Source organism: Vanessa atalanta, chromosome 8, assembly GCF_905147765.1.
Source record: "Vanessa atalanta chromosome 8, ilVanAtal1.2, whole genome shotgun sequence".
Classification (NCBI taxonomy): Eukaryota; Metazoa; Arthropoda; class Insecta; order Lepidoptera; family Nymphalidae; genus Vanessa; species Vanessa atalanta.
In genome coordinates, this window is record NC_061878.1 from 4,961,820 (window position 1) to 4,987,237 (window position 25,418).

The 25,418-nt window shown below is 29.9% G+C and overlaps 2 protein-coding genes across 2 annotated transcripts; one reads left to right on the forward strand and one right to left on the reverse strand.

Annotated features, from left to right (window-relative positions):
- Positions 1-11,898: 11,898 nt before the first annotated feature.
- LOC125066004 (zinc finger protein 273-like) lies at positions 11,899-18,369 on the reverse strand. Its single transcript, XM_047673881.1, has 10 exons — positions 17,939-18,369; positions 17,738-17,867; positions 17,534-17,663; positions 17,242-17,438; positions 16,889-17,067; positions 16,212-16,407; positions 14,570-14,685; positions 13,795-14,057; positions 13,529-13,556; positions 11,899-13,076 (listed from the first exon to the last, which is right to left on the reverse strand). The coding sequence occupies exons 1-10, from the start codon at positions 18,061-18,063 to the stop codon at positions 13,010-13,012; spliced, it is 1,431 nt and encodes a 476-aa protein (XP_047529837.1). The 5' UTR covers positions 18,064-18,369; the 3' UTR covers positions 11,899-13,009.
- Positions 18,370-19,342: 973 nt separating this feature from the next.
- LOC125065763 (zinc finger protein 675-like) lies at positions 19,343-25,402 on the forward strand. The gene is made up of 8 exons (XM_047673574.1): positions 19,343-19,535; positions 19,629-19,758; positions 20,026-20,155; positions 21,287-21,411; positions 22,084-22,226; positions 22,627-22,828; positions 23,838-23,956; positions 24,908-25,402. The coding sequence occupies exons 1-8, from the start codon at positions 19,447-19,449 to the stop codon at positions 25,041-25,043; spliced, it is 1,074 nt and encodes a 357-aa protein (XP_047529530.1). The 5' UTR covers positions 19,343-19,446; the 3' UTR covers positions 25,044-25,402.
- Positions 25,403-25,418: the final 16 nt, after the last annotated feature.

A 25,418-nucleotide genomic window follows, 5' to 3' on the forward strand; every position in this document is an offset into this window, starting at 1 on the left:
GCATTATGTTTCAGTATTTGATTATTTGTATGTTTTATATTATAAATGTAACATTATTTACTAATATAATTCCAAAATAAATTTTCAGTGCCTTAAGGAAAGTTAACTATCAATAATAACAAATAAAATATAAGTTATCGGTCGTTCTTCGTTATCATTTGTAAGTGAATCTTTATAGCAGCGTAATCTTTACAAAAGTCCTGTAACTGTAAAGATTACGTGAATTCCACGATCTCGCAATAAATCCAGACGTGGATTACGTTTACGGCCTTAATAATGTCATGTCATACCTACCTAACCGTACCTACCTATATACCATAATATGGACTCTTTATGAAGCAATGTCTCGTTCCTCGCTACGCTCGAATATTACAAATGTGATGTTACTGGTATATAAATATGTGCGCGATTTATGTTGATAATTCATCTCGTTATATGTGGGGAAGTAAAACTGTATGTTAAATTCAATCATTTGTTCAGCTGAATTTGTAATAAGCTGGACCTTTACAGTAACCGTATAGTAAATATTTTAACAATGAGAAAATACATACTTTAATCATAAACTCACTATAAATTAGTGTAACGTAACTTACTCTAAGCCTATTCCGTAATAAAATAGGACTGGGCCCAATTGTATTACATTAATGACCTTAAATTAAAAGTTGAATTTTACCTCTAAGCTCTTTTTCGTACTGCATTATTATCACTATGATATTATCATTTTATTAAACTACTAATTGTGCTTTATATACTAACTATTATTACATAATCCTTCCACATGGAATAATACTTATGCGTAGCCGTCTCAGATTTGGAAATTAAGAATTCTATTATTTTATACTAATTTGATTTATTCCTAACAAATACAAAGGTGCATGATGAGGATGCGTTTGACCTAATATTTGAATGAATAAACAAACAGTTTCAGTAAATACAAATTACGGCCCTCTTACTGTGAACACACTGTGGACCTTTACTATTTGAAACCTAGCTGACCGTTAGTCAAGGTCCGTATAGCACAAAGGTTCGTTTGTACCCTACCATAGCGAGAATACAAACTTAATAAATAAGATTATCCTTTATCGTCCGGCGGGCGTTTGTTTTTATTTTTCCATTAATTTACAAAATTAAGTTTTAAATATTAATTAATATATTTTTTTAATTTTTAGTTAAAATTATTTAGAGTATTATAGAATACAAGGTAAACTATATTAATAGGTACAAATTTTATATAAATATTCATGGAACCTCAAATCTTAGCAACCAAGGTACAGAACCTTCAAGAGTATAGAAAATTACGTTTGGAATTGGATTTTTGAACAATACTGTATCAAGAATGAAAGACGAGGCGGGTACAAAAGATCCCTTATTACTATTATTATTCTTCTTTAAGATAAGTTGAAGTGCATCCAAGATAAATCAGACAATGAGATAAAAATAAAATAGAAAATCAGGCTGCTACTTTACAATACACGATGTATTGATTATTTGTATTTGAACATGTCTCAGAGATAAAAACTGAGTATAACTTCTGTTATACTCAGTTTTTCACTCAGTTTCACTCAGGAGGTTTAAACATATCATATCAAGTCAAATGCAAATCAATGAAGTCCGAACTTATCAAACATACATTCACCTGTTTTCGAATATAGTAATATTTTAACAACATCCAAAACAAAACGACAACTTAAGCGAAATCTAGGACAAAATTGAGAAGTCATAGATAAGTCATTCTTAATTGTTTCATTTAATATCGTTTTGGCGCCAGAGCGACAGAGAAGTGGAGATCCTAATTATTATGTTACAAATTAATTTGAACATTTTCGTTTCTATCAGTCAAATTTGTCAATAATATAGTTACTTTAAGTCGATAAGTACTTTACATACTTTGGAAAATAAGAAGACTGATGCGTTCACTAACAAAGATAAAGATTGGAATAAAGGCTTGGAAAAACATGACAGTCATTTTAACTCGTGTCCATTATAGAATAATATACGAACAAAGAAGTCATTGAGTTAAAGTGTAAAGGTTAAAAACAACACATAAAGTTCTCTGTGCAACGACAGGAAATGTTCTGCTCTTCAACAGTATTAAAAAAGTCCAAATAATAACGATTGATAACGTTAATGATCAATTAGAGCTTATTGACGATTGAAATTTACAATATTTTATTATCTGTCAAATAACTACTAACTGTTTATCCGGTTTAGCCGGGTTGAAAAATCGGCCCTAAAATTGTTAACTCGTCGAAATCTCTAATTCCCTTCTCTTGTTGACCCCCAGGGCAGTTGCTCCGATTGCAAACATTGTTTCAGTTAGGACAAATGCCACAAATTTATGAAGTAATTCGCTGTTTTATAAATCCTCCGCTTCTTATTTAGTTGTTTAAATATATTATAAAAAGCAATATATAAATTGTGTTTTATTCTATTAATGTAATCAAAGATATTGTTGGGGGAGATATTTATTACTTATGTGTTTGTCAGCGACTTAACTAAAGCAGTTTTTGTATTTTAATTTATTAATTATTAACTACATTTTCAATAAAGAATTACAAATGATAAAATTATTAAAACTGCACTTACTTCGTAGTATTTCAGAAGTTGTCCATAAACGATATGTAAAGTCGCTAGACAGTACATTACGGATGACCTTATTTTTCAACTTTTGTAAAACTTCTGTTTTAGTTCTCGTACGGGTTAATTATTTTTTTTGTGTTTAATTACCTAATACAAGACTATTATACACAGTGGATAGACAAGGTGGCAAAATTATACACATTTTGTATACTTTAGCCTACCCCAGCTATACCTATATATACCCTAGTACACTTTATAGATCAAAGCTTAATAGATTAAATTAATTTTGTAGGATAAATATTATGCAGGTATATAATTTATTAGAAATAACTGAATTAAATATATCCTTCGAATATTCCAGTCACAGTCAATTACTTCCTAAATATTCTTTTACGTCGAGAAACGGAAAAATGTGGTTCGCATTTTTGATAAGCTCGCTTTGTTCATTGTCAGTTCGCACCTTATTAAAAATACAGGAATATTACTGCGCAATACTTCTGTATAAAAGTCGAATACATTATTAATCGGATTGAGCTTATGATGAGTATTTATATATTAGTTAAGGTATATTTCAAGAATTATGTTTGAGTTTCTCGATAAGAGCTCCCCAACTTCGTTTAAAAAATATATCCGGTATTTGATAAATGAATAATGAATATGATGGCGAGACTGGCGTTTCATCGCTCGAGACCATAATTTTTTAGTGCTTTTGAGAATTGCGTACTGTTTGCTGTAAATGTCACTCTGGCGGAACGTTAAAACTAAAACTTGCCATCCGTGGTTGAGCGTCATCGACGGATCGCCGTTTATTTTGATTTCGCTGAAATTTTAATCAACAGAAAAATAATTACTTTATGATAGAACTACCTATTATTGCAACTTATAAGCCCATAAACAAATGTGTGTTATATAAATATATATATATATATATATATATATAGGTAAGTATAATAGGTAGATAGTTTTTTGATATCAGGACTTTTTTAGAGTTTTTAATGTACAGGCAATTTAAAAAGACAAATGTTCTATTGTTTAGACAGCTAGTAAAATAAACGATGTTCATACCGTAGTTTATACAAACTGATATATGGAATCATAATCGAGTTTTTCGTGTTATTCTTCATTATGTTATTCTCATTAGTTTTCTATGTTGGCTTGGGTCTGGGTGTTTGTGGTACCGTCGTTACTTCTGATTTTCCATAACACAAGTGCTTTAGCTACTTACATTGGATTCAGAGTAATGTATGTGATGTTGTCCAATATTTATTTATTATTTATTTATTATGTACATTTGTTACATTTGTTACATCGGAGGAAGTGACGGAATAGCGTTATCGTTAGTTGCAAATTTATAGTTTATTTCTAATTGGAATTGTTTTGATTGTATTTTATTTTTTTTAAATATTAATTTTATTTTTACCGATCAATTAGAGTTAATTCTGTAAATACGCTTGTTCGAGGTGGATCATTGAGAGAGGGAATAATTGTGTAGTGGAGATAGGACCGCTGTCATGAGAACGAGAGTCGTATGTCACAGAGAACTGTTTCACTTCAAAATATATATTATTATAAAAACAATTCTATAACACAAATAGAAAATGTATATCAAATCTTCAGCCTTACCACCCGTAACATACGACAATTGCAATCACCGTCTGCAGTTTCCCAAGGGAACCTCCCTTCCTAGCCCCCGCTTCGTCGAGGTAATTTTATTATACACTTGAAATCCTTTCGAGAAAACGTAATAAATTTCCCTCCTTAAATCAGTTGATGTTTGGAATACTTCGGGTTTATGTTCTGTACTTACTAACAAACTAACAATTTTGAAGCGGAAATACTAGAGGAGGGGTTAATTCGGAAAAGATGTATATTTTTAATGTTCTTTAAAACCACACTTATCTTGTATTCCGAATGTACTCAAAAGCGACTCTTCTTATTGATATGGAACAATAATATTAGATTCAGAATAAAAATATTCAATGTAGTATATTATTAATTTTCATTTTGTATTAACAGCATTTTCTCTCCGTCTACGATGACGAAATTAAACTATTATTTTGTCATCGTAGATGAAGAAAAAATGATTGGTCGGAGCACTCTCCAAATAAACGCTTGTAAAGCTATAGCTTTGCATGATATATCAAAAAACTTATAGACAAATGATGGATGAGTCCCTTCTATACTCGTATCTTTGGACGTCTGTGCGTTAGATGTATTAACAACCGCAAGCGAGACACTAGAGCCTCAAATCAATACTAATGTTAGTAAAATAATGAGTACAAAGAGAATACCATGCAGTGACATCGACATGCATGATTATATTTTATTTGGTTTGTTTGTATTTTAAGATATATCACGGGATAAAATTTGTGAAGTTTGGACGAATAGCTCGTTTACGAATATAAATATAGTAAAAACATTTTTTATAAATATAATCGATATAGAAGCATAACAGAAAAACTTGGAATTGTTGGAACATCAAAAAGACATCAAAAAACAAAGATCTTTAACAACTACGTTATTTATTTATAAACTTATTTCCAAAGGCACATTTTTCTCTCAGTGTTTATATTCAATGTTTTATTCATCATCGTTTTCTTTACAAAGTAGATTTTATTGCCTTGATATTATAAATTCAAAAACCGTACAATACTTACAAAAATTGTCTCTCTTAATAAAAATATATAAAGGAAAGTATACATTTTTCTAAAAAATACTCATTCAATTAATTTCGACTACACATTGGACTACAGTAAGTACAAGGATTTAAACAATTTATGCATATAGAGGAACTCTATTAAAAATATTACGATAGATATGATACAAGATTTTTTTTGAAAAAATGGTATTCAGTTGGAGCAAGGTCCGCTCATCTAACTTAGTGGTTGTTTGTTGTGCAGTGTGTGGTCTTGCGTTGTCGTGAAGCAGCAGTGGCCTAGAGCGATTGACCAATCTCGGTTATTTAGCAGCTAGTTCTTCATTCGTGGTTTGTAGTTTGAGCAAAGTAACACAGCCGTCGACGCTTGTTTGCAAGTTCAATTCACTCAATTCATGAGGTACCCATCGTTCAAGTTTTTTTACTTTTCCGATTTGCTTCTAGTGGATTAATACAGTTTTATCACTTACCCCGAATCCTGCAGCTATCTCCAAAGTGCTTTGTGATGGATCCGCTTCCACGATAGCCTTTAATTCTTCATTTTCCACTTTGGTCCTCCACGGGGTTAGTTCTGAAGGTCGAAATTTTCAGAACGAAAACATTGAAACCAAAAACGTACCGTGCTTTCTTTTGCGACACCAGCACCGTACACATCATTAATCCCTCGGGCTGTTTCTGCAGCACTGGTGCCACAGTAGAATTCGTACTCGGTAGATATACCGATATTTCATATTTTCCATTGTGCGGTAATAAGCGACACCAAAGAAAAAAATAATGAGGAAAAAACAAATGAATTACTGTTTTCAAAACTCAAATATACCAGCTAAATGAATTTAAAAATTTGAATTTGGAATTCTTAACCAAAGAGAAGATATTTCAAAGTGGTCAGTACAACAAATGCTAATTTCACATCTAAGAACCTAATATAATAAGCAGAGACACGAGGATCCAAAATCATACACTATAACTGTCACTCTATGTTAATTTATTGTTAGTAAATAATTTTAATTATGTTATTAGCACAAACGAAGCATGCAAATAATACACCAGATACGTTGTAATTTGCACTTTAATTAATTGTAATTTATGTCATGTGACAGCTATCACGTGACAGATGGTTTATGACTCACTTTATGAAACAATATCGTTATGTTATGAAGATATTATTCATGTTCACATCAGTTTATTCAAAATATGTCTCCTGTGTGACATTTTCGAAATAATATTTGCCTTTTGGCATAAATTAAGCTTAGAATATTGAATTTAAAATATTTATAATTGTATGTCACGGATACACTAATATTGTTATAAATCGGAAAGAGTTCTACTACAAATTACAATAAAGAACCCAATAGGAACAATGAAATTCTTTCATAAACTTTGATCGATCATTATTATAAACAGCCGTCGTAAATAAGTCTTTTAGGTATATAAGTTACAAAACATGTACTTTTTAACCTTAATTTTAAATTTATATTGAAAACCGTAATAATATCTGCATTAACTAGCTTTAAAAACTCTATGTCAGCGTAATTACTGCGGCTCCCGATAATTTCTATGAGCACAATTACGCAAGCATGTGAACGTTTCACATTGTAAACGTTGTTAATAAGCATTTCAAACTAACCCTTTGTTGACACTTACCAAGAATGTAAGAGCTCTATATATTACGTGTCTATAGAGCTCTTTACTATAAAATAAAGTAATCAAACTTGTCTTATGAACGAAAACACTAAATAAACGTTATTATTTTCCAAAGTAATTCTGAACCATCATGTTATTATTTGTCTATTTATGTTATTTTTAAGAAAGCTAACAATTAATAATGAGTGGACACCATCTCTATAGAAACGATATACGAAGTACTCACAAACAACTTACATCGTGAATTGTTCGCCAATCAAGAGATCTAAGATGTTATGTTCTTTGTACCTGCTTTTGCATTGGCTTTCTCATTCCTTAACCGAAATACAGAGAGAAATTCAAAACCCTGCCTTTACAATTATTAAGGCATTATTTGATCAATAGAATTTCGTTGTTTGAGTATCAGTGTTACCTAAAAATGCGATATAAAATAGTTTGAATGATTTCAACAAATATCAACATTAGAAAAAATAAATTGACAAACAATGATTGAAATCTATTTCAGTTCTGACATAAAGACGTTTAGTTATTCGTAGCACATAGTTATATAGTATGCTTTAGTAGCATTCCCGCGAGAATTCCTCCATTCGGTCTGATAACGAGGTGATTTCGTTTTCAGTTCTCGTCGTATGTCTTAGTCCTCGTAAAATACGATATTTCACTAACATTAGGTACAGCAAGATTATAGAAAAGAAAATCATTGTGTTAACATTTACTATTCTTTTTTAAAAATATATTTAATTTTAACAAATCTCATTTTAACACTATCACATTTTATAATCAATATTACAATCAATACCGTTTATTCAAACACAACAACTTTAAACTTAAAAAGAAAAAAATGCATTTTACCCAGTTACTTCCGTTAAATAAATTGTCGTTCTATCGTTTTTTTTTTCATTCCGACTTTTAGTTTCAGAGATAAGACTATAGGATAGTGACTGGATACGAGTAACGACATCTATAAGCATAATTACCATAGTAAATATAAATCAATCTAAATATATTAATTAAATTAATAAAAGATAATATATATTTATATTTTATCATTGATACCAGATATCAACTTAGAAGATACACTTATTGTCAATCTGTGTGTACAAGATAAAGAAGCGACAGTTGCAATGTATAATATATCTTCTATCACACTCGACACCGGCAGACAGTCGCTGAATAAACTTTAAATTATATGTCGGTGTATGTTAACTTGTGTTAGAAAATGTTTATTATTCTAAAGCAATGCTTTCGTACTTACTTCGAATTTAATTATTCATCCTCCATAACATAACTCCTATGGCAAATTAAAAAAAAACTTATTCTTACTAAAATATGTGTGTTGTTCTGCTTGAGTTATTTCTTAAAATCAAAACTAACACAACAGTTGATGAGATTAAAGTTGACGTTATATTATATATATATATATATATCAATTAGCTTCATATAATATATACTGTGTACTCGTATAGCTGGCGTAATAATTGTCAAGAGTAGAATGGACGCCCAATGTATTTAGAGAATTTATTACCAAATATTATGTATGTGCATGTTTTGGCCATTGTATTTCATCATCCTATACTATATTGTTAATAAACAATAAACATACCGTATAGGTATTTCCACGAAATACGTGGATTATTATGATTTCTGATAAATCTTTTAATAACTATAATAGCTTTGAGGTATATAAAATTGATACCAATTAAAAAGTTATAATAAATATTTTAAGTATACTTTTTATTTTTCCCACGTTTCGACATGGTTGCTTGTACCGCTGAAAGCTGTTAATCAGGAACTACAAATAAGTAAAATTTAGTATTTAGGTACATCGCGAGAGTTTTAAGCGTAACTACATATGAAACGCAAACAGTTCGCGAATACCAAAATGATATGCATAAATATTGTTTCAGATTACATGACTTGGAAAATATTTCTCTTTTAGCCAATAAATGAAATGATAAAAATATTCTTGATAAAATTTGCAGACGTATAAGCATCGCGTCGGTTATTTTATTACCTTTTTATCAACCACGTACCTACTTACAGCACTGCAGCCATATAAATAATCAGACAGACATTTTACGCTAGACATTTAGTAAAAGTCCTTTACCATTTGCCAACAGACAAATCTCGAGGGAAAATCTACACACTTGTAATTCGACGGGGATAAATTTCTTTCTGACCCTCATGTTATTCGAGTTGGTACAAATGTTACAATTAAGTCAACAATCAATTCAATCAACAAAGTAACTCAGTATATTTGTTTAATAGCTACGTGTTCTTCGAGAAATTATCTGACTTTCGCCAAATAAGCAGACAGCAGGCGATATGATTGGGAAAATAAACGAAACAAATACCTATTTTCTGTCTTACCAGGATTTAATAGAAAATCTTTTCTCTTTGTTTCTTGTCGCAGACTATATTATGGACGAGTAATTTATTGTTACTTATTTCTTTAATGATAGTGAATATAATAATGGTTAATTTGTAACTTTCCTAAGATTATTATTATAATAATAATTACCATCGTTAGATAAGCTATCGGTAAAGACAAAATGTCCCTTTTTCATGCTTATTCAACCACGCTGTTTCGCTAAGGGTTATAATCATCTGGCAGAATTCATCCAGACATATTCAGGTTTTTCGTCACTGCCGAGCACGAGATAAATTATAACTAACACAAATAAGACGAATTAGTGCTTGGCTGACATTTGAGCTGCAAACGAACCACATATTTTAACTGATGATTCGAATTTATCTTCAAAGCAAAAGACTTTACCTAAAAGTATTATTTAGGGGACAATTAGTTAAACAATATTCAGTCTTCTTCTTTCCATTATATGTAAATATCAATAACGATAACGCGAAAAATCAGTATTTAACTAAATATCCGCTAAATAAAGTTTATATATATGATTGTTAAATTGTAGGAGGATAGCGTAATTTTATTCAGGTTTTCAGGACTATTTGAATAATAAAAGGTATATAAAGATATAATAACCCTTTGCTATCTAGAATAATTATCGTCCAAAACGATCTTTTAGCTCGTTCTTATTTTAGAAGCTATACTACATAAATATTACAGCCCAACGACTGTCTCAATGCAACTAATAAAAATTAAATAAAGTACTTATAAGGTATTTACATAAAATTTGCTACTTTTTATATTTTTTTATGTGTGCTAACTTACTGATTCATTTGGTTATAGAACTTCGTGAAAACTCGTCTGGGAAGTTACCACTAACTCATACATTCTCCTGCTAAACAACAGTAGTGTTTTGGTCATCATGTTTGAAGGATGAGTGTAATTGCAGGTGCAAGAGACATAAAATCTCAATGTCTAAGGTTGATATATAGTTGAGTATAAATCTTGGAAATGTCGTATATATATTTCGCTTGGAATAAATACATTTATATATACTTACTATATACAAAAATACAAATGTGTATTTCCTAGATTTTCCGTAGACATTAAGTCTTAATAATCATTCATAAGTTTACATATAGTTTTGCCCGTTTTCACGGACGAATAAACGCATCATGCGAACTCTGCATGAATATTAATGAAACTTGCATGGCAAAAGCTTTTGACCTGAATACTATAGTACACTCAAACAGTAGCATATTTTAAGTTTTAGCACCCAGAGCCTACTAGGTTTGTTGCCCCATATATTAAGGGGAAAACGCAAAATTATGTTAATAAGGTCACATAAATTTTTTTACATTACAATCGAAGAAAAATAACTAGACACAGACAAATAACTTGCTCAGCATAATTTAGAAGTGAGGAAAGAGTTATATCACCTTTACCCTTGTGGTGTCAAGATGATATAATTAACTAGACAATAAGACTTTCAGGTCAAGGATCGGTGTTGTGTAAAGTATAATTTATTAAATATTCCAAATTAAAATATTTTTAGTTTTTAATTGAAATTAGCTGTTGGACATGACGCGTCAATGGAAGAACTCTTTTCCATACTGTCAAATCAAGAAGGAACAGCAATATACGTAACAACTAATTAATGTGGGATACCTGCTTCTGAAATAACCCCTACCACCTACCTTAATCTAACAACATCCTTAGTATCATAATTTAATTGCCATTTATAATTAGACTAAGAGTGTCCGTAAAAGTTAGGTAAATCTTCTTTTGGTACAATTGGCCTATCATACATAATATAGACAATTAGTTCTGTAAAATTTACGGTTAGTATGGGTGACAATTGTTTATAATATTTTACTCAGTTTTAAATTTTTATATATTAACTGTGTGTATATCCAACATTCTAATTATTTCATTTATTTATTATGATTCGTATGTCATTTTATTTTCTATAGAATTGTAAATAAAACCCATGGAAAATATATACGGAATAAATAATGTATTAGTATTACGATACTTGATATCGATTGGCTTCACTATAGCAGTGTAGCAGTTTTTCATAAATAACTACATATACATAAAACTACTCATTACATTCTAAAAAAGGCAAACTGCCCGTTTATATAGTGTTTATAGAAATAACTTAACCGATTTTTATTTGTATGTTAAAAACAGCGTTCAAAACACGCTGAAATGTAGAAATTTTTGAAAACATGCATTTTTAACAAATAATTTGTCAAATCTCACTAATGTTTTGTTTAGAATTTTAAATAGATTCTATTAATAAGAGACTAAACTTTTGTACAGTATTTTTTGTTTAAGTAACTGATAAACATTTGGCGCACAATACCTTCAAAAAATCTCTAATAAACGCTCTTAATATAATCGTCATTAATTGTGCCTTATTTCTTTTTAATTGAATATCCAAAATTTAAATGAATTGAATCAAGAATTATCAGAAATTACATTTATTTTAATATAGTATTGATACCAATAACTAAAGATTTTCATTTCCAAGTTTTTTAGTAGATTTCAAATCTACTATAGTTAAAACATTTTTGACGTTATGAACAGTAAAAATGGATGAAAGGACTGTGCCTACAGTAATAAATAAAAACATAAATTTTATTAAAGGATCTTTATTATACTATGATTAAAATAATTCATTCGTAGCTTACAAAATACATTGTAAAGATACAACTATAGTAATACAAATACAAATTATAATCTACTGAGCATAGTGTACATAATATCATGTTTGAGTTTGGGCTTGTTTGGGGGATGGTTCATACTAGGTATTTTCGTTCAGGGTCTTTGACATTTGTTATAAAATCTTATTAATATATACTTTCACTAGCCTAGACAAGCATAGTTTTATACGTGACTTTGAGAACATATTTAAACAATATATATTTAACAAAAAAATAAAACTTGAAAACAATGGCGAGTACTCTTATTACTAGCATTAACAATCTATAGATTTTAATTTTAAAGCATAGCATCCAGTAAATAACATGGTGGTCGTAAATCATGTAAGATGTTGATTTAGGGGTATGCCCAGCTGCTGAGAATGCGTTTCTGACATGTGATCGTGATTCGTGATCGAATGAACATAGTAACTTTAAAATGGCAAAGGTTTTACGATCTTAATATAAATAGAGATTATTTGTCCTACTAAAGAAAAATATCATTAAATCTATAACAACACGCCGACTGCAATAAATGTTACAAATTGGCGCTAAAGTTAGGTTAGTACCGGTAGCGTCAGCAAACTCGCGTTTATTATTTATGAATAGTTTTTACTTATTTTTTATTGTAGGTTTAGTTCGAGATTTATTACTGCGTTATTTTAGAAATTTTGGAGGATTGTACAATAATTTTAAAAAAAGAATTCGAAATTTGTAGTTCTAAGTTTCAAACTCTAATTTCCGTCACATTGTCATAGCGCATGACGTTTATTGTTCGCATTTAATTACGTTTTAGACATCAATGTTAATGACGATTAACTGACAGATATCAGTAGGGCATTTTCTCAGTGGTCAGCAACCCCTATTAATAATTTACCTATAAATGGAAAAATGAGCGGAAGAAATAAAATACGAGATAGTCATACCAACGATAACATTTATAATACGAAAATCGTGGTTTTAAAGTTGCAATGGCACACTATTCTATTTACATTAGTCAATTATTTGAACTTATACAATTCAAGTAATCTTCAAAACTTCACGCCTTGTATTAGTAACACTTTAAAAATACGCCATTCCTTGAGCATCATACATTTTCACTTCATCCTTCTTCAACGTCAAATCTGGCCTGAAATACATAATTATTAACATTATTTGAAATTTAAACAAATATCGCCAAATCTTGTGAAGTATATATGAATATTGTGTTTAAAATCAGTGGGTAAATCACAATTTGTAATCAATCAATCGAAATTTTTTATCGATAGTGTCAAACTAGTGATGGATCTAAGTGAGCACATGAATGATGCTATCATTAATACAGTGAAAATATCTATAATAATCAGCTATGTTTACAAATACTGAATTTTAATATTTTCAGAATATAAATAAATATAAATAAATATTATTATATTCGATTAACTCGAACGCAATTACTTGTAATAATAATCAAACGAAATAAATAATCGATTTTGTAATTTTCAATAATCATTAGAGTTGCCTGTTTTATAAAAAAAAAATTACACTTTTAGCAGCCCATATCTTCATTTTATATTTTTTTAAACAACATTAATTACTTACATAGCAAGCTGAACAGTCTGCTGCTGGGCTAAGAGGGAAGAAAATTATTGGTTTAATAAAATAATTTAAAACTTTTCCAGAGATTTTTCACACTTATTTAAATTTAAAACTTCATCTTGCAAACTTTGTAATATCTTTAAGTAAAATATTGAACAAAATACAAATCAAGAAGAAAGCTATGCTGTTCTATAAAATTTTTATACTAGAAAATTATTGTACTTGTTATTGAAACTTAGTTCCTTAGATAAATTTGATAAAGGTCTTACCAATAGTCGGCTGTTGTATGATTTGTGTCACATCAGAAACATACATAGAATGTGATGTTTGTATGAAATCTTTCGACTGGTCGATGAAGGTGGGCTGCTGAGGCTGCGTACCCACTATCTGCTGTTGGCGCCATTTTTCGAGCGCATCCTGATCTTCCTGCATCTTCTGAAGTCTCTCAAGTTGCTTGTACGTCGGTTCGCCGCCGATGTAATCTCGCTTCACACGATTGTGATTGCGGATTTCGTGCTTTCGTAGATCTGATCTGGGAATAAATACAATGTTATTTTGCAAACTTTCATTAACTTTAACGTATAATTCGAAATAACTTTATATATTACGTACGCACGTGACGAGTTCTACTTCCTCGTCATAAAAATCGTTTTAATTGTATGCAGAAAAAATATATAATTACAAAAAAATAATAATAATTTACTTATTTCACAAATTTACTCATTCACATTCACAATTTAAATTTGTAATAAGAATAGCTGTTAAATAAGCGACGTGAAGTTGTCTATTTCGACAGAATAGACACTTAATAAGTTTACAGAACAACTTCATCGTATCGTTTTCATAATACCCTGTGCGCGCATATCAGATAAATTCACTGGTATTATTTTCCATAATGCGTAAAAGAAGTATAACGTCAAAAAACAATATATACAGATGAGGCTTTATTTGTCACAAAATATATTAATATGAAGCTTTTTAAAAATGCCGTAAAGATATCAGACAAGCACATAATACAATATAAATAAAAGTCATTGGCCTAACTTGTAGCAGAAGTCTCTCCCACAGTAGGTGCAGGTGTGCTTGATGTTCATGTGCTTGGCGTCGTGGTGCTCCCACAGCGCCGTGCCCGTGCGGAACGCCTTCTCGCACAGCATGCACTGAACACACGTAGTTCACCGATAGCATTATACAATAACGTAATCATATATTTTAATGAATAAATAACATTATAGTTTACAGTGGCGGGATTTGGCGCTATCTGAAATACAGGTTTCCTAGTTCGGTTTCATTAATTTAATGACGAATTAGTCTTTTAGCTTTAATTATTCCGCCACCTGGGGTGTGGGCAATATCTTTTAAGTTTATCTTTCTTTTTTTAAGAAAGTAGATGTGTTTGAATGTTTGATATTCAATGCGATATATTTGTTAGTAGGGCTATGTGCAAGCCCATCTGACTAGGTACCACACACACATCATATAATTATTCTGCCCCCAAAACAGCAGCTTGGTATTGTGTGTTCTAGTTTGAATGGTGAGTGAGCTAGTGTACAGGCACAAGGGACAAAAAATCTCAGCTCATCTCGGTGGCGCGTATGAGGAATGATTAATATTTCTACAAAAACACTACGACGAATTGAAATAAAACTAGTTTTTTTTTTTAACGGATTTAATCGCGACTCAGACGGACAGTCTGCCCGTGACCACGAACACTGCAAAGTGCTCGAAACGTCAGGATGTTAAAATAAAATAATTAATATACGCGATTAAATCCGTTAAAAAAAAACTAGTTTTATTTCAATGTGTAATAATCGCGAAAATCTAAGACAACACTACGACGAATGCTGCGAGCGAGTAACTATTAAAATCATAAGAAACAACTGAAAGTATGTTAATGCTCAACATCTTAATTTCACATGTACTGCTGTGAAATTAAGACTTTCCGTCTAAAATAAAAAACGAGTTTTCATTATCTTTTTTTTAAATCTTGTATTCAAATAGAATGTACACATTTAACACTCAATTAATTATCTTTAAAAATGCATAATTAATGGTAAAGTTGCAATAAAATAATAATGATTGAAATTGGTTTAAATTAGGGATACATCCGATACCGATACCGATACCGATATATCGGCGATACAGCAGGTTTTCCGATATATCGGTATCGGCGATATTTTTCTGGCCGATACAACGATACTGTTCAAATTACATGTTTTAAAAAAGTAATGCAAGCGCGCCTCTTGTTTTGTCATTTTCGTTGCAAACGAGATAATACTTTGTTTTTTAAACAAAAATTTGATTATTTTTTTTTTAGTTACGAACTCTTATTAATGAACCTTAATTACCAATATTTACATTCCAAGTCTGTAACATTTTATTATAATATTTTTTTTTAAATAAAAACATTCAATCTACATGTCTTCTTACATTTATTTTACCTTTATTTAAATTCGATAAGTGTATCGGTATCGGTATCGCCGATATTTTTCTAAGAGTATCGGTATCGGTATCGTTTCGGCAAAAAGGCGTATCGATGCATCCCTGGTTTAAATAATTAAATTTAATTAAATGATAAATATTAGATTTTATCGAAAATCTTATAACAAATTTAAACACATTGTAAAAATATTATTCAAAAAGTGAATTGCTATAAATAAATATCAAAAGCAATATTTTAACACACCTTAAACTGCTTCTCCTGATGTGTCAGCTTGTGTTTGTTGAGGTTAGAGGGGTTGACGAATGTGGCAGGGCATTGTGCACACTTATAAGGCTTCTCGCCTGTATGCGTTCGCATGTGCATCACCAGGTAGTACTTGTGTTTGCACTTGTACGGACACAGGTCACAAAAGAAGTTGAAGGTGTTTGTGTGCACTAACCTTTAAATTATTTCTATGTTTAGTTGGAAAAATAAAAACATTATAAACATCATCTATTTGGAAATATAAATAATGTGATTAATTCAGTTTGGGTCTTCAGTTTGATCTGTCTTAAATGGACATATACATCTGCTATAATATCAACGTGGGAATGAAGCAAAATAATATAATTTTTAAATTTAGAAGCCATGTCCATTGCATACTTCACAAATATTTGTGGAGTCACCCTGTTGAATTTACTACAAAACACATTCAGACATGCCAACCTAATAAATAATTAATATATAATAATTTTGTTTATTATTTATTTATTTTCAGTGTTATCATTGTAACAAAACATTGTGAGGCGCAATCATTCTTATTTATTTATAACTTATGGTATATATTTTTTTCTGCCAACTAAAAAATTATATATTGCATATTTGGTCTGCAAGAGCAATGATTCAGTAATATTTAAGTTTAAATGTACAAAAATACTCACATATGGTTCTTAAGTCTTGCGATGATAGGGAACTCCTTGCCACAAGTAGGGCACTTGTGCACTACATTTTGCTCATGGTTGTGTCGCATATGCTGTGCAATGCTGCGCACAAGCTGCCCGCATATATCACAAGCACGCCTCATGCACTGTCTCTCACGTCGGTGGGCCACTAACTTTTCCTGTGAATAATAAATATCATTATACATTACTTACATTGAATTTGTGTTTATTTATATTATATAAACATTATGTTTTAAAGGAAATTCGATGACATTTGTTATAAAGCATAAGGTCTAAAATTATATTAAATGACAAAGTAAAAAAAGTGTTATTAAAATATTTTTGGTGATTACTTTATTGGGAAATATCATATCACATGGTGAACATTTAAACTCTTTTGTTTTGGGATCTTTCTTTTGCATCAGTCTTTCTCTTCTTCTCCTTTCTTTCTCAGCCTTTTCTTCAGTTTCCATTCGTTTCAATTTCATTTGGTGCAATATTAATTGAAAATCATGTTTTGAATAAGGATATGAATGTAATAAAGGGTCACCTGTAACCATAACAAAATAAAATTCATTTTTTTGTTGATTATTAAGTCAAAAACAAAAAAGGTATGTTTCAAAATAATATTTAATATATATTTACCCATAGGATTTAATATTTTCCGGAATCTCTTATCAGATACTTCACAGTTTTTTTTAAACCTCATTGCTATCTTTAATGATTCAAGACATTCAGTACATATATATTTTGGTAAAGAGTCATCTGCATTTATCTAAAATAAAATTAAAAATATATATATTATAGTAGTAATGTGAAAAAACTTAGTGGAAATATGTGGAAACTTACAGTTATATTAGTGACACTGCGAATAGCTCCCATAATATCACAATCACTGATTTTGCTACTCAATGGTGTACAACCATTTCTTGCACAGACTCTACAGATCATTTCCTTTGATAATTTGACACCTATGTTACTGAAATATATAATTTATGTTATATCTAATTCAAAACTAATATAATTAAATAGTTGAGAAACTTTCTCTACCTGTCCATCGTAAGTTTTTCCCATTGATCACTGTAATGGCTAGTTTCGCCTTCGATAGAACTCGTACTCGGATATGTAACTTTATTTAATCTAGACATCATACTTTTCGTTAAATAAACAGCCATTTTTAATTATTATAAGTCTAGGATGGGTTAAATGCTATATTTTTGTAAATATATTTGAGTTAGCGATCGAATCAGTAAGTACGAATACTTCATGATAGATTTTTAAATATATAATAGTGTATATTACATAAAATTGTAGGTAAGGTTCTAAAACTAGTCATTTTAATATAAAGTGATATAACCTTGAAACTTGGAAACTAAATAAGTAAATCATTAAACTTAAATAAAAGTAGAGTTTGAAGCATAATTTATAAATAAAATACTATTATAGTAGTATAAACGGGGTACTTGGCAGTCAACACTCAACTTACACTCGACAGATGTCATGATGTCAAACAAGAGACAGTTGTTTAGGTAAGGTTGTGCATCACGCCGATATTTACACTATCGATATTCAAAAATGTATGCCTATTCCAATCGAAAATAGAATTAATATAAACAATCCTTAGATGTACGTATTCCATGCAATTTGCTTATAGCACAGCTATATTTTGCGCTACTAACAGTACCTGATTAATAAGTCTTCAGTTATACTAAATCAATACTTATATCCACTCTAACTTTACCACCAAGTTTGGATAACAGCTTCGTCACCATGCAAAACTACGCTATTTTAACGAATGATATTACATCAATTCAATCTCAAAGTTTGTTTATTTGGGTTTTGTTCTCTTATGGTTGTTAATGTATGTACAGACTATAGGTATTATTTAACAATACTCAATATAGGTTTAAATATTCAATTTCAATTAAATGTTGATATTTTTTGATTTATTAAAATATATGTAGATGTCACAAAAAAAATTAAATTTGTTTTGACACCCTACATACAAACGTACATAAATAATCAATATATATACCACTATTCTAGCAATCAACAAATATAGCCTATTGCAATAAATTTTACCTTCGTGAGCGTTTTTAAAACGACCAATAAGTTTTTTGTAAGGTCTGAGAAAATTATAATTATTATTTGTAACCACTGCCGCTGAACTTTTTATTTCAGAATAATCGTTTATCATTGTATTGTATTGTTTCACAAACAAAACGAGATTCTTCAAAATTTAAAACTGCCAGTTTATCTTATTTAAATTAATAACCAATAGCACACAGTGAAAACACATTTAACATGTAATTTATTACTAAGTTAGCTGACTGAAGGATATATGTATATAAGTAAAAGCTATAATAATTGTGAAGAAGAGGCTGAAAAATGTAACATGTTTGACTCCACCAAGTAAAAAAAAAATAAGAAAAAAATGTCAATGTGACAGAAAAACAGACGCAACTTTTATCATATTTTTAACAAAAATAATTAATTCAAAGAATAATATCTACGCTTTAATATTTTCGTCCGCTAATTGTTGACAAATTCAGACAAAAATGACTTCCTTATTGTTACTAAAGTCAATGCTGTTTGCCAGTGTTTTACAGAAAAATAAAAAGAAAAAGAAAATAAAGATTAAGAAACCGTAAGTTTTTCGTATTTCAAATAATATTGATCATATAATTATAATGACTGAATCGACATTTATATTTTATATATTTTAAATCTATGATTTCAGAATACCACCTTCAGTCATTGACTTAAAACTATGCAGGATATGTAATTTAGGCAAAGGCGAGATTCCAATATTTGATAATTGTACGCAACCTAACATATCAGAAGAAATAAGAAACTTTTCCGGTGTAACAGTATGTATATATAAGATCTTAGATCATATGGTCAGTGGAACATTGACTATGTAAGGAGAGTCTCATATGTCCTGTTGTACTAATTTCCAAAAACACTTTTTGGTTTTCAAAAATATTTAACAATAAAATATAATATAATAAATATAAAATATAATATAATAAATATTGTTATATGATTATATTAGGTTAAATATTGTTCAATACCCTAAAATTTTGTTAAAATGTTTCTTATTTATTTAGTCTTAGTTAGTCTTATTTTCTTTGCAGATAAATAAAACAGACAACTTACCTAAGCATTTATGTCAAAACTGCTTAGACCTTCTAAATGGATGTATTGTGTTCAGAGATATGTGCCAAACAAATAACAAAGTTTTGATTGAACTTTCAATCAAAAAAGGTATGCATGTTTATTACAATTTAATTAATTTTTATTTTTAAATTACTTTAATAACATACAGTTCAAATTTTTTAATAAATATATATTAAAGTGAAGAAGTCAGATAACTTCTGTAATATGAAATGTATAACAATAATGTCTGTAATGTTTTTACTCATAGAAAGATATGATTCAATTATTATAATGTTGCTAGTTTTATTGCATATAATATGAGTTTTCTGACTGAACAGAATAGTGTCACCACATCTCGAACTGTAGATTTGGTAAAACTAAGGTTTTTGTAATAATTATTATATGTAATAGAAAATCCAAAGCCTTCCTAAAAAATGATTTTATCCGGCAAGTAACTATTGATAAAAAATCCAAATTATTTTCCATACAGTGTTATAACACAGCCTATCTTTACCTTAAAAGCCTACCTTAAAATTATATAACTAAATATAATTAAATACATAATAAATATAATTGATATTAGTTATATGTGCTGTTACCAAAATATAACATTAAAGACTATAAATATTATTATTTTCAAGAAATAAAACCTATTGTATTACCAGTGTATATCAAGCTCAAAAACCTAGGCAAGTTGTAAAGTCTAGCAATAAGTAATCATTAAGACAACAATTGCTATGAAAAGGCTGTAATTATATTTACATTAGTAGTACCGCATCTAGCCATGCACTAGGGGTGCACATCACTTTTGATGCCCATCAATCATCACTATACTGGTGGCATAGTCACAGCCACCTACAAAATCTAAATGTAAGTCATCTATATTAGCATCTCTAGATGTAAATCTAAATATAACATTGGTTATTGGTGTCCTGCCAGTCACTTCCATGTTTCTTATAAGATGCTGACAAGATTTTATTTTGTGCTTAAATTCCCATTCCATTTGCATGCAAATATATCCCATAGCGCTCAAATGTCTGGTCTCTTTGCAAATGACTGATGCTATGCAATCGCAATTTGCAAATCTCTTACATACAGTTAAGTTGCTACAGGAGTGATACAATCCCTTAGTAAAGAAAGCCTTTGTCTTTAGTATGAGTACAACAATCTAATGACAATTATTGATTTATTTTTAATGTCATATTTAACAAATTATGATAAATTATTGTATAATTTTAGAAGGAAGTTTTGATGAAAGTATTGAAGAGAGTGATGACTCGTACAACATTCCTTCACCAAACTTCTCAGAAGACAACTCAGAGATCTGGGGGTGCACTTCATGTAATAAAGAATTTTTTGACATGGTACACATTGATAAAGTATTTTTAGTATTATTTTAAAGTATCAATTTTTCTTAACTGCATGTAAACTGTTTTTTCGAAATTAGTTATTCTATGTAATAGTAAAGATACGGGTTCTAAACTCGCTCATACCTTTTTTTTATAATATAGATAAGACAGTCAAATGGACCGTAATTTTAAGTGGTCTCTACTGCCACTGATATTGACGCTGTAAGAAATATTAACCATTTCTTTCGTCGCCAATGCGCCACCAGCCTTGGGAACTAAGTTTTAATGTCCCCTGTACTTATAGTTACACAGGCTTACTTCAAACACTACTAAGTATTACTGATTGGCAGTAGAATACCTTATGACATCTGATTTTTTATTATTATTTTTCCGGTATCTCAACCAATTTGCGCCTGCTGTATTCACAAGCAGATTGGTATAAGTCTTTCAAAACATTTACAAAATATGCGATCTCAGCAAAAATATGAATCCAATATTATGTATATTGTACATATAGTATAGTATAATTTAAATTTTATCTAGAATCTTATACATTTTTAAAGTGCAGAGCCTAACAGATAATTCTTAGATAAGTTTTAATTTATTTGAATACCCATTATGGTTGTTTTATATCCTAGAATGTAGAATTTATAATAGTTAAATTAAATAATTATCTAAAACTTACAGGTTTCATACAATACTCACTTAAGCAGTTGTAATAAGAGAACATCAGACGGACAAAAAGAAGCTGAAGATGGAAATAAAAAGACATTTTTGTGTGATATCTGTGGGAAGACTGCTCGCTCGAACGCTAACCTCCTTGTACATATGTATGTAATGTATATATAAGTCAATATAATACATATTGTTTATAATCGAACAATTACTTCTAATATGGTAAAAGTGAGTAATAACGTAGAAAAAATGTTTTAACATGGTTATGTCTGACTTTTTAAGACAGATTTTAATTATATTTACATGTTGTTTATTAAAGAGTATAAACTAGGTCTGTTAAAGAAATTTACAGCTTTCACTTCAGAATAGTGTTTCTCTTCGTTGTGTGTCTAATAACCCCGAGATAGGGAAGATATTGAAGAATTAATTTTAATGTAATTTGACAACATTGTATACAAAAATAACAGTTATCGTTGTCCCTTAAATATATAGTAACATCTAACAAATGGAGGTACATAAACAAGTTCTAGAATTAAACAGATATTTTAATTTTAGGGGTATTCACGAAAATATATTCCCTTTCAAATGTGACCAGTGTCCATATCAGGGACGGACGATGGATTTACTAAAAGTGCACAAACGAACCCACATGGCAGACAAACCGTTCAAATGCTCTCAGTGTCCGAAATCCACAACAACTTCCAGTAATCTCGCGAAACATATGCGACACGTACATAGCACTACTAGACCATATAAGGTACTCTATATACTTTGTTAATAGTTCATAAGTAACATTATTTATCAGTTATTTAACGGTGCTTATATTTGTTACTTGATAACCTGCGCGCTATGAGAATGTGAGGGAACCTTGTCAAAGTATATCGACAATGGCAGATGTTTCGTGTGATTGTAAAATTTTACTCCTGCCTTTTGTAATGTAATAATAATGTTATCATTAAAATATTTTTTCAACCATCAACTTCTAAAATAACTTATAGTACGTGTATCTAGGGATAGTAAAGATAAAACTTTGTCGATATTATGTTGCAAAAACATTTTACATTTGGACTTTTATATAAATACTACCTACCCGTTCCTACTTTATCCGGGTAAAATGAGCATTTTATTTACATTCCGATCACAGCACCATCTACTGGATCCAATCTAAATCATACAGGGTATTTAAATACACATCAAATCGGTCCAATCGTTTAGGAGGATTTCGGTTACGTACACACGTATAGAATATTTATATATTATAATATTGTCAAGGGCCGGATTAACTGTTTTCACGGGTTGTATAAAAGGGACACGGTTTCTAAAAGATAAAGCCAAAAATGTATATACTATACTTAAACAAAAAATACTGTACAAAAGTTTAGTGCCCTTACATATAATATAATAGAATCTTAGTTTAGTTTCTTACTAAAATCCTCAATAAATATTACCGATATTTGACAAAAACGCTTTTTTTATCAATAAAAATTAGTTGCAAAAAAGAGCAAATTTAATGTAAAAGTTTGTAATTACGATTAATTATAATTCTACATTTTTTAACATTGAGTATTGAAACGCGACGCCATAATTAGGATTCCGCGCCGAGCGCTCACAGAGGGCCCGTTTTAATCCAGGTTTCCGGGCGTGTTGAAATATTTTCGAATGCAATTAAACTTCAGCTTTAAATATTGTGAAGAAGCATCGAGCATTTTATGTAGGGTTTTCTATAGTTGAAATGCCTAACGTAATGAGTACTATTTTTGTTTCAGTGTACCTACTGTGATAAAGCCTTTTCGTATCAACATGATATGAAAAGGCATATACGAGACATACATTTACGGCAAGGCACGGTTGAATGTGACGTTTGTTTCAAGAAGTTTAACACCAAGTAAGTTTTAAGGTTATAATACAATTTGATAAATAAATATTTAAAAAATAATAATATTTGAAGCAATTTCGATCATGATTTCTTCAAGCCCGTCCAAATATGTACAACCCACTCCAGTAGCGTTGCTATCGTAGGGCCAGATGGTGCAGTGCACCAGGGCCCTTGAGCTCTGGGGGCCCTCTAACCTATGCTATGAAAAGAGCTTTGAATAGAGATGAAGTATAAATTTAATTTACTAATGATATGTTCAACCCACTGTATCCTGTATCCCATTCTTATTACTATCTATAATTTTGAATGCCAATATACGTTAAAGAGAGGGCGAAGACCCGATTCTTTTTCTATGCACCGGGGCCCTTACCCACCTAGCTACGCCACTGACCCACTCGATACATACACTACCGCCATACAGCAAAACTCAGTATGACTGAGTGAGCCAATGTAACTACAGGCATAAGGGACATGATTAATATTTCTTGTAGTGCCAAAGTCTATGGGTGGTGGCGACCACTTATCGTCAGTGGGGCATTGATATAAAATCAAATCAAAAAAATGTATAGCATAATACTCTATAATATTGTTTTATCGACTGCAACATTTATCAATCCGCAATAAATATTTGCTATCAAATCAGTTGCTATGCTTTAACCGTGGCCACGTGTGGCCTAAGTACCAGTTAGTATCTAAACGTTACTATAATGTCTGCGTTATTTTACAAATTAACCAGTAAAAAGTACATTAAAGATACATTTACGTTTTAAATTAATTAAGATCCTTCTTTATAGTTTTGTAGATGATTTTAAAAATAAAAATTATCTACTATTTAATCATTTAACCTCAAGCTAAACTAGTTAAAATCAGTTTTATTCTTTATCAGTTTAATCGTACCTAAACAGGGATTTAGGTTTTTTTTTCACTGACAGTTGATTACTGCAATTTTGTTGTTGACAGGAAAATTTTACAAGGGCATCGATGGAAAATTCATAAAATAAAAGGCGAACGACATGGACGCTTGCCATCTTATTTGCAATGTCAATTAGACGATGATAATGAGAATAAGACTAATGAGAGTGAACCGACATATTAATAAATATTTTTTATGATTACTTAAATATATTACTTAATAATAAATAATTTATTACTTTCACTACAATAATAATAATAACTATTTATTCTGATGTAGACAATATTTTTTTATTTTTATATAAAATTATCATTTATATTTCTGTAATGGGCATTATAATTTTTAAATGATTCTATAAATAAAAAGTTGTTTTGTTTTCTACTAATTACCATCGCATTTTTACTATGTATCATAAGCTTTAACCTTATCGTCTAAAAGGCACTGGACTTATTATCTTAAGTGAGTATTTTTATAAGGACAGTAACCTTAATAATTGTTTAATTAACGATATATTTTTTCTCTTAAATCAATGTTATAAAGTGATTCCTGTTTGAGACA

What these genes read in the sequence shown, in the direction of transcription:
- LOC125066004 (XM_047673881.1), bottom strand. Translation starts at nt 18,063, where the DNA reads ATGGCTGTTTATTTAACGAAAAGTATGATGTCTAGATTAAATAAAGTT. An exon ending in GGGAGAGACTTCTGCTACAA is followed by an intron (nt 14,058 to 14,569) that starts GTTAGGCCAATG and finishes ATTTATTCCCAG; the next exon opens with ATCAGATCTACGAAAGCACG. An exon ending in CAGACTGTTCAGCTTGCTAT is followed by an intron (nt 13,077 to 13,528) that starts GTAAGTAATTAA and finishes TATGTATTTCAG; the next exon opens with GCCAGATTTGACGTTGAAGA.
- LOC125065763 (XM_047673574.1), top strand. Translation starts at nt 19,447, where the DNA reads ATGACTTCCTTATTGTTACTAAAGTCAATGCTGTTTGCCAGTGTTTTA. An exon ending in ATAAAGAATTTTTTGACATG is followed by an intron (nt 21,412 to 22,083) that starts GTACACATTGAT and finishes TAAAACTTACAG; the next exon opens with GTTTCATACAATACTCACTT. An exon ending in GCACTACTAGACCATATAAG is followed by an intron (nt 22,829 to 23,837) that starts GTACTCTATATA and finishes TTTTTGTTTCAG; the next exon opens with TGTACCTACTGTGATAAAGC.